The sequence below is a fragment of the Phodopus roborovskii genome, unplaced genomic scaffold (genome assembly GCF_943737965.1).
Source record: "Phodopus roborovskii unplaced genomic scaffold, PHOROB, whole genome shotgun sequence".
Lineage (NCBI taxonomy): Eukaryota > Metazoa > Chordata > Mammalia > Rodentia > Cricetidae > Phodopus > Phodopus roborovskii.
Window position 1 is genome coordinate 47,710,683 of NW_026126480.1, and position 9,857 is coordinate 47,720,539.

The following is a 9,857-nucleotide window of genomic DNA, read 5'->3' on the forward strand; positions in this document are numbered from 1 at the left end:
TATGCCTTTAATCCTAGTACTCAAGGGGCAGGGATCACTGTGAGCTCAAGGCTAGCCTGACCTATATAGCAAGTTCTGGTAGGACCAGAAGAAAGATTGTGGAAGACACTTCACAGACCTGTGTCCCTGGGCATGTTCCAGTCCCAGCCCTCCCAGCCTGAAATCACCCAACCCAAGGGTAAAAGCCAGAATGATACATGCTGGTATACAGGTAGTCCTTCTGGGTCTGCAGGGTAGGACATGAGGATGTACATCCCAGGCTCTGAGCATCCAACTTAGAAAGATGAGAAGAACACAATGCACCACAGTGACAGCTTTACCACTGCCGTCCCTCACATCGTGTAGAAGGAACAGTGTTCAGCTATGGATCAAGAACTCTCACTAGGAGACATGAAATAAGACTGCACCATAGCCTTCTAACCAGTGAGATTATGACATTTTAAAATACATGCTGCATTGATGTTCTGCATTTTACTTACTGTGGTGCCAAAACACACCAAAGACTATTAAACCTAAAAACAAACGTATGGTCCCAGAGAACACTGTTGAAACATGGAGCCTGGCCAGACAGTACAGTGGGGTCAACCAAAGGCACTGGGGAGAAATAGTCTCACCCATTCAGATGATGTCCTGAGAGCCCATGGGAGCTATCTCAAAGTTATTACACATGATACCCAAGCCATTCGCAGCAATACCCAGAGCTCTGCATCTACACTACACGCCACTTGCTTTGTGAACAAATAACTCAGTCATAGGGCTCTGTGCCTTGAGGATGAACTATTTCAACAGGTCTCAGTTGTTCCTTTTGTTCCTCTTTTTGTTTAGTTTCGTTATGTTGGTGCTGGGATGCAAGCTCACTGCCTTGTGCATGCTTGTATGGCACTCTACTGCTGAGCCGTACATCTTTAAAGACGCTGAGCATCATTCTCTCATTTCAGCTGCAAGTGAACTTGCTGTCCAAATTCCTGCTGATTGCAAAATCTTGCTATGAACAGAGGAACTTTGCAACAGCCATGCAGATCCTGGGAGGTTTGGAGCACTTGGCTGTAAGGCAGTCCCCTGTGCGTACATTGGATTCAGGGGGTTGAGGGTATGGGTGTGGGCAAGTATACAAGGTCACAAGAATCTCACCTGTGCTTCTATCTCAGGCCTGGAAAATCCTGCCTGCGAAGATTGCTGAGGTCATGGAAGAGCTGAAAGCTGTGGAGGTTTGTACGAGTTCCTTGCCGAGCTTCCCCCAAACAACTTGCTCCATGCATCTTCAGGGGACTCATAGCAGGATCATATCAGAGGATCCCAAACACACAGGCTGGGTTTGGTGGTACACATCTATAATCCCAGAACTCAGGAAGTAAAGGCAAACAGATTTCAGTGAGTTCAAGGCCAGCCTGAAACTGTCTCAAGCCTGCAGAGCAATAATGCCTGCCTACTGATTTACCTGACTGGTCTGATGTCCCAGCCCAGGCTACAGCAGCAAGGGATGCAGATCTACAAACAGATCTGGGAGCAGAGCAAGTAGGAGGCCTGCTCTAGTGCCACAGAGGTGGCCTCATGAGTTGACAGGAAACACAGATTAAGTGACTGCATTTCCTACTGAGGCAGACACCCCAGACAAGTCCCAACATGTGCTGTCCCTGAGCTCAAAGCACAGCCTCAGCTCTCTGGGATCAATATGAATACATATGCTCAGGGCCTTCAGCAGCTCCTACAGGCACCATTTGGAAGGATGGTCACCTGACTATTTTCCAGAATCAGAAGAACTGGCTGTTTTGAATAGCAAAAGTTTTCAGTGGCTATCAGTGTTTCTGTGGCAGCAAGCTTATGCTATCTGGGCTTTTGATCTACAATCCAGAAACCTCAGGCTCATTTTGGATTTAATGTTCAGTGAGATATTGGGGGCCGTATGCCCCAGGAGGACAGGTATTAACAGGGATAGGTGGGCTGTCCCTCGTAGATGATGACTATTCATTTTCCCTGCTCACTTTCCTGGCTGGTCCCCCAGGTGTTCCTGAAGAGTGACAGCCTGTGTCTGATGGAAGGTCGGCGCTTCCGGGCCCAGCCTACCCTGCCCTCTGCCCACCTGCTGGCCATGCACATCCAGCAACTGGAGACAGGGGGTTTCACCATGACAAATGGAGCACATAGGTGGAGTAAGCTGAGGTAAGGACCCTTCACCCTGCCTAGAGGAGCCCACGGGCTAGCAAGTAGATGTGAGGGGGCTTCACTAGGACCAAAGGGGCGCTCACACAGATGAAGTCAGACAGAGGTAAGGGCACTGCATCCAGTCCAATTTGTCCCACCAGTGAGCATATTCAAGTTTGAATCCCCTCTGGTTTCTGCTTCTTAAATCTTTTTTGGTCCCCTCTGCCCAGAGCAATCACACAGCCCTAGCCATAGATAGATATGTTTCGTATCTTCTCACTTCCCATCCTCCCATCTCCTGTCACAGTCCATAGTGATCAGAGAATGGCCTTGCTAGGTAGATGAGGCCCAGGGGATCTGGTGAACAGTGACTACAACCTGCCTACTGCAAGACCCTCTGTGTGTGTGTGTGTGTGTGTGTGTGTGTGTGTGTGTGTGTGTGTATTCATGTGGAAGCCCAAGGTCAACCTTAAGTGTGATTCCTTAGGAGCCATTCATTCATTCACCTTATGTTTTGAGACAGGGTTTCCCAGTGGCACCTGAGTCTCGCTGTAGACTAGGCTGTCTGGCAAGCCTGAGCCAGGGTTCTGAATAGCTCCACCTTTCCAGTCCAAAGACCACATGCTTGCCATTGCATCTGGTATTTTTATTTACACGAGTGCTAGAGATCAACCCAGGTCCTTATGCTTGTACAGCAGGCATTTTACCAACTGAACCATCTAGCCAGCCTGAAAATGCCCTTTTTATATTTTTGGTTGTGAGCCTAGCCTTTAACGGCTGAGCCACTTCCCAGCCCGAAGATGCCCTTTTTAGAGAGCTACCAAGTTAAATAAAAGAAAGGAAGGAAGGAAGGAAAAGCGAAATGCACTAGAAGTACATGCTATTGCAATAGAAAACAAAGCTACATCAGTGGAAGGGAAATTAAAGACTGGAGGTGAAAGCTACAGAAGAGGGTGAAGAGCTCTGTCTTCACCTTTGTCCTTTAAAGAGCAAAAGCAATGAATGCACTGTTCTGGAGCTGAGGTGGACAGATGCATCCGCAGGTCTGCTGTCCCCGGCAGGAGGAAGGGCTTCTGGGTCCCAGTAACCACCGTGGTGTGTTCCCAGTGCAGAGCCAGAAGGCCCAAGCAGAACAGGACAGTCAGTGTAGGTTTCAGAGGTCTGGTTTGGTTTTCCATGCTGAAGACCTGAACTGGAGCAACCTGACACAGAGGTTTTCACTGAATATTTATGAAAGATGAGGGGGAGTGGGGGATGGGGTGGGAAAGCTAGGGGTGGTAGGGTGCATGTCCTTGTGAGTAAGCACAGGAAATTGCCCCTTTGGTGTTATGCTTTGGGAAAGGTTTGGTTGGAGCCCTTCCGAAAAAGACATTAGGATTAGTTGGCCAAGGTGGAAACTAATGAACCTTTTCTCTTCCCAAAAAAGAAACATCGCCAAGGTGGCAAGCCAGGTGCATGCATTCCAGGAGAACCCGTATACATTCAGCCCTGACCCCAAGCTACAGGCTCACCTGAAGCAAAGAATTGCCCGTTTTAGCGGGGCGGATGTTTCCATCTTAGCAGCAGATAACAGGGCCAACTTTCACCTGATCCCTGGCGAAAAGCACTCCCGGAAGATCCAAGACAAACTGAGGAGAATGAAAGCCACGTTCCAGTAGCCAAGGGTTCCATCTGGGTGTAGACTCCAAGTAGGACCAGACTGGGGAAAATGGGTCAGATGGAAGGAACCCCCATGTCTGCTTGCAAAGGCTCAGACCCACTGAGTGCCCTGAAGAAAACTGTGTTTACTTCCTAGAACAGAACTGGAAGCTGCAAGGGACTAGCCTGAGGCTATCCACCTGGAGGGTTAAGTCAACTCCAAAGGAGCCCTATCCCCAAGGCAGGGTGGACACAGAGTTGTCTGGTGGGCCTCTTCTAGAATTTAAAAAGTCAAATTTAAAAATGAAAAGGGAATAGATTCAAACAGCTCCAGAGCTTGAGACTTCTATACTAGGGTTCCCACCTATTTTTCATTGACTACTCCAAAACCCAACACACACCCAAATTTGACTCCAAAAGAGCTCAAACTTAACTCCTTGCTGACTGGTATTTTTGTTTCCACTCAGCAAGAAGGACCAAAACTATCTTTTGCACTCAGCAGCTCCAAAGGGTCTGGAACCTTCCACTGGAGCCCAAGATTTCTAACAACCTGTCTTGGCCAGGTTTGTACTCCCACCCCATCTGCAGCCGATCCTGCCAAGTCCCTCCAGTCCTCTCAGCCTCCAGAGAGTGGGAGAAGCCTCTGTCCCAGCTGGGCCTTCTGCCTCAGCAGTTGGCCCTCCCCACGGGGTTGTCTCTTGCCTCCCGCTCCCAGCTTACAACAGCTGCAATTGACAGGGATGCTGGGGAGAGGCTCTTGACACCTGGAAATGGGAAAAGAACACTGCACAGTAACAGCCGCACCAATGCAGGCTCATCTTCCTGGAGCCTCTGGGAGCAAAGTCCCTTTACTGCCATGTGGGTCCTGAGAATGGCAGCCTATCAGCCTTCAGCAGCTGTGCATGCGCACACCCATCCACTGTGTTCCCTAGGCTCTGTGCTTTGTTAGACAGACAAACGTGTGAGCGAAGCTTGCTGTCTCCGAGGCTTCAGACACCTGGATTTCTGGATCCTCAACAGCTGGTGCTGGCCTTTGGCTCAGTGGGAAGGGGTTCACTGGCCAGGAGGGCTGAGAATATGGTGGAATACAGCAGGTTGTTCAGACACCTTAAGCAACTGGCCCCAACTGAGCCCTGCCTGCCACAAGACCAAGACCGGTCTGTATTTTAGAAGTAGGGATTTTGTAGTGAAGCAGCTAGTGGTATTTCTAGGAAGCTATGACTTGTGACCAAATGCTGGATTTTTAATGCTGAGATGCGTTTCCTCACATGAATTTGCTGGAGACTCCAGGCCCTGCTTACACTGGATGTAAGTGGGACAGAGAATCCTGGCCATGCACATGCAACATAACTGTTTGGGGACTTTTCTATAAGGATTATGTTCTGTTGATCTACGCCTACATTTCCAGATTTTGTATCTAGTACAGGAGGTGTCCAGCGCAAACCAGCATTCCAACGGTGCTGACTTATTGCGTGGGGAAGTGAACAGGCTTTTGGCTTTAGCACTGTTTGCATGACGCCCTAATGTCACAAGGTACAGATTTCTAAATAAAGTCATTTCTACCAAGCTACTGCCATATGGTCCACTTTCATAGATTTCAAAAGCAACACCCACTTTGAAGCTAAAGTAAGTCCTTCTAGGCTCCATAGGGACACCTCACCTAGGATCTCAAAGGGCTTCGATAGGAAATATACCCAGGCCAGGACTGAAAACTGTACTTCCAGATCACACCACACTCTTGAGGACATTCATACTGTCACTATCAATGGGACCAGGTCTGGGAGACTCACCTCTAATTCAGTTGTCCTCTCCAAAACCTCTCCAAAAGACTTCTGATGACCACAGCTCATTTTCCCAAGACACCAAGGTTGGGGAGGAGTAGCCTGCTGTAACCTGTCCACCTCAACCAGTTTCTACTGATCAGCTTGTGGACAGAACAGGGATAGCTGGTTTGCTTGACCACCCCTTGGGACCTCTGCAGAGCTCCCAGGTGTCTCAGAGACAAGAATGGATTGAGGAGTGGCTTGAATCTCAGTGTACTCATTCAAGTCACAGTTCAGAGACAGACTTAAGGCCAGGGGCTCTTAAGTGTGTCTACTGGATTTTTTGTTGTTAATGAACATTAGTGGGTTCTTAGGGGTGTTTCTATAATGACAATAGAGCTATCTGCCTGGTGGTTATGCAGAGGAAAAAGTGACAGCCACTGGCCTTCAAGACTCAGTGATTCCTTTCTGGTCCCTGCCCTTTGCTGAGCCTGGAGTCTGGTCCTGAGTATTGAGTCTGAGGGAAGCCTCCGACACAGATGGAGTTTAACAACCCTAAGACGACAATTCTGAGAGTAAGCTCAAAATGGACACACAGTGTATTGAATGGGCAAAGATGCCTCTCCCTGCGATACACATCAGCTGCCTCACCCTAGAGCCATTAGGTACCATCCTGTAGGGCTTGAACCAAGTGATGAAGACCCAGTTACAGGTTGTAACTCAGAATGCTGTCCCAGGCAGCTAGCCTTGATATGGCCCACTAGAGGCCACCCTGGCCTGCCCCAATCAGGAGGGGAACAGTAGGTAATCCTTGGTCCTTGATCAAGTCCCTGTCCACAAATCACTAAATAATGAAACAGTGGCTAATCTTTGTTGATGCATTGTAGCAGTGCGTCCCACAGCAAGAGACTACTAAAATCCCAACCATAGGAAGTAGGATACAAGACTGGTACTTCTGTCTGACTCCACTGATCTCTGTAAAAATAGGGCTTATATAGCTAGCCCACAGGTCAGGTCACTAGGGATTTTTTTCCCATCTTTAGATCGCTTTTTCTTGTCTTGCCAGAATTTTACACCAAAACTAACTTTGCATGTCCTTTTCTTCTTCCTTTTTTTTTTTTTTTTTTTGTTTTTTTTTTGTTTGTTTGTTTGTTTTGTTTTGTTTTGTTTTCTGAGACAGGATTTCTCTGTATAACAGTCCTAGCTGTCCTGGCACTAGCTCTGTAGACCAGGCTGGCCTCAAACCCACAGAGATCTGCCTTCTTCTGCTTGGCCACCACCACTGCACAGCCTATTTTTTTTTTAGGTTTATTTATTTATTGTGTATAAAGTTGTGTATACGTGTATACAGTGTTCTGTCTGCACATGTTCCTGCAGGCCAGAAGAAGACACAAGATCTCAATACAGATGGTTGTGATCTACCATGTGGGTGCTAGGAATTGAACTCTGGACCTCTGGAAGAGTAGCCAGTGCTTTTAATCTCTGAGCCATCTCTGCAGCCTGGTTTTGTTTTGTTTTGTTTTGTTTTTGATACAAGGTTTCTTTGTATAGCCAGGTACTCTGAAGACTCAGGGATTGGTCTACCTCCTGTGTGCTGGGAGTGCTGGTATTAAAGGCCTGTGGCACCACCACCCAGCTTTCTTCGTCCTAACTTTGGAGGAAGAGGTGATACTGTCACCTTTATTAGTAGATACATTTTACTAAAGAGATTCTTTGTAGTGTATGTGAACTAAGACTCCAATCCCAATAGTGGGCCATTGATTTCTATCAAATCTAGCATCCAAGTGGCCTCCTTACAGTAACAAACACCCCACTATTAGCTAGATTAGCAAAGTAGATACTCATCCTCCAACTTCCAAAGCTCACAGCCAGATGAAAGAAGGGTGGGGGTAACACAGCCATTAATTACATGAAGGAACAATACATTCTGGTGTACAAAGACACAAAGGGTGCCAGAATATTGGGGGAGGGGTTCTCCATCCTTTTTTTTTTTTTTTTTTTTTTTTTTTTTTTTTTTGCGCGGGGTGAGGTGTGTATGTGTATCGAGACAGGATTTCTCTATGTAGCCCTAGCTGTCCTAGAACTCATTTTGTAGATCAGCCTGGCTGGGATCTCAAGAGAGATTCTCCAGCCTCTGCTACCCCAGTGCTGGGATTAAAGGCTGATTAAATGCAGCTGATTAAATGTTTTTGAACTTAAAAAAAAAAGTGTTTTTTACATGTTCTGCTTCGTGTAATGGAGCAAAACTTTGTTCTCTGGGTTAGGATCTCTAATGAAAAGGCTACAAAAAGGGATGGGTTAGAAAACGCAAGGTACAAGCCCCTCCAAAATGGAACTAGGCGGGCTCGAGGGGCGGGACGAGGAGGGGCGGGGCGGCTGAACGATGGGAGGGTCGCGTCGACCCAGCTTAGACGCAGAGGACGACGGCGGGGGTCCTTACAGCGTGTGTGGGCGGCTCTGGAACAGCCCTCCTCCAGTGAGGCTAGAGCCTCAGAACACACGCACGTCCACCTTGCTCCGGGATGCTGCTTCGTCCCCGGCGGCTGTCGCATTTCTCACCACCGTCGCCAACTAGCCCCGACGCCGAGCTGCGGCCGTCCGGGGACGTCCAGGTGACTACTTCTGATGCCTTCGCCCACACTCCTGGCGCGATGGCGGAGCCTGGCTCGCCCAAGGCTCCGGTGTCGCCGGGATCGGCCCAGCGCACGCCCTGGAGTGCCCGAGAAACGGAGCTACTTCTGGGCACGCTGCTGCAGCCATCCATGTGGCGCTCACTATTGCTGGACCGCCGGCAGGCCCTGCCCACCTACCGCCGCGTGTCTGCCGCGCTGGCCCGTCAGCAAGTTCGGCGCACGGCAGCTCAGTGCCGCCGCCGCTACAAGTTCCTCAAGGACAAACTCCGAGACTCCCATGGCCAACCGTCCGGGCCCTACGATGACCAGATCCGCCAGCTCATGGGGTTGCTGGGCGACGATGGGCACCAGCGAGTCCGCCGTCGCCTTACGGGTCCTGGACGTCCCCAGCGCCGAGGCCGCGCTCCCCTCCCGGTGTTAACGTCCGCACCTACATCAGTCGAGCCAGGTAGGACCCCAGCGGTGCGGGCAGGAATGGGCTGGGTCTACCGGAAAGGGACGGAACCCAGAGGTAGGATTCCGTACGCATCACTAGCGGGACCTCGCGCTTCTCTCGTAGGGCCTACACTGCCGCTGGCTGCCGGGGCCGCCGACCCCTCCTCGGCGCTGAGATATAGCTCCACTGCGAAGTCTGCAGATGTCCGCCGAATTACCAGCTCCCCTACCCCTAGGGCCCTCGGCACTCCGGCTCCTGAGCCCAGCCGTGCCGTCCTCGGATCCTCTCCGCCACCAACCCTCGACTACGACACGGAGGACCCGAACGAGCCTCCTGTCCTTCCCCAGGACCGTACGCCCCCGCAGGTTGCGCCCCAGTCGCTGAACACCGCTCTGCTGCAGGCCTTGACGCACTTGGGAGACATCTCGACGGTTCTGGGCCCTCTGCGTGACCAGCTGGCGACCCTGAACCAGCACGTGGAACATCTGCGAGGTTCCTTCGACCAAACAGTTTCCCTGGCGGTGGGCTTCATCCTGGGCAATGCAGCCTCTGAGCGGGTCATCCTTGGGGATCTGCGCCAATAAAGCCTTATTTGTCGTCAGTTTTCCCCTCCTGAGCTGACCCCCAACCTACCCCGACCCCAGTTAGTGTCCCCATCCCCACCCCAACCTTAGGCTCTTAAAAATAAAGATTGTATTTTCTACTTCATCTGGTGAATGAGTTCAGGTTCCACATCTGTTAAGAATGAACCCCTGAGGTTAGAGTGTTATACGAAGTTAAGGGGAAGGCTAAGCAACCTCACTCTTCAGAATTATGCGCGAGTTTAAGTGAAGTTTTGGGTGGGGAGTACACAGTTGTTTCCTGATTGGGATGCCAACGTTCTCAAGGTGCGGAGTCCCGCCCACCGGTAGCACTGGTCTGGTCAGCAGTGAGTGAAACTTGAGTGGGTAAACTGGACTGGTACGACGTGTAAAGCCTCTCCAAAATTTCTACCTCCTCCTGAGCCAAATTCAGTTTTAATACGGACTGGATTCCAGTCCTTGTGAACGGGTATAGTCGAGAGAGCATAGCTCCCAGGAAGATTGCCCTGGAGATGTCTGGTCCACAGAGAAGCCACAGCATGGGTACCACCAACAACACAGCAGGTAAGCTACCCTGCTAGAATTCTCCAAGTTTAGCTGAAATTCCAAGGTCGCCCTGAACTAAAGAGTCAGGGTGGGGGAGGGCTCCGCCACAGTTAGAAAA

The 9,857-nt window shown here is 50.1% G+C and overlaps 2 protein-coding genes across 2 annotated transcripts in view; both read left to right on the forward strand.

Annotated features, from left to right (window-relative positions):
- Kndc1 (kinase non-catalytic C-lobe domain containing 1) overlaps positions 1–4,063 on the forward strand; it is a 48,251-nt gene extending 44,188 nt beyond the window's left edge. Inside the window, exons 27-30 of the mRNA XM_051193283.1 lie at positions 939–1,061; positions 1,149–1,208; positions 2,003–2,160; positions 3,569–4,063. Coding sequence (XP_051049240.1) covers positions 939–1,061; positions 1,149–1,208; positions 2,003–2,160; positions 3,569–3,800 — 573 coding nt within the window. The 3' untranslated portion in view covers positions 3,801–4,063. The remainder of the gene's footprint in view (positions 1–938; positions 1,062–1,148; positions 1,209–2,002; positions 2,161–3,568) is intronic.
- Positions 4,064–7,965: 3,902 nt separating this feature from the next.
- Utf1 (undifferentiated embryonic cell transcription factor 1) lies at positions 7,966–9,320 on the forward strand. Its single transcript, XM_051192064.1, has 2 exons — positions 7,966–8,624; positions 8,736–9,320. Exons 1-2 carry the CDS (start codon positions 8,066–8,068, stop codon positions 9,194–9,196), a joined length of 1,020 nt encoding a protein of 339 aa, XP_051048021.1. The 5' UTR covers positions 7,966–8,065; the 3' UTR covers positions 9,197–9,320.
- Positions 9,321–9,857: the final 537 nt, after the last annotated feature.

Excerpts from the sequence above, each read along its gene's own strand:
- Utf1 (XM_051192064.1), top strand. The coding sequence starts at position 8,066 with ATGCTGCTTCGTCCCCGGCGGCTGTCGCATTTCTCACCACCGTCGCCA. Across the intron at positions 8,625-8,735 it reads ACCTACATCAGTCGAGCCAG|GGCCTACACTGCCGCTGGCT; the intron begins GTAGGACCCCAG and ends CTTCTCTCGTAG.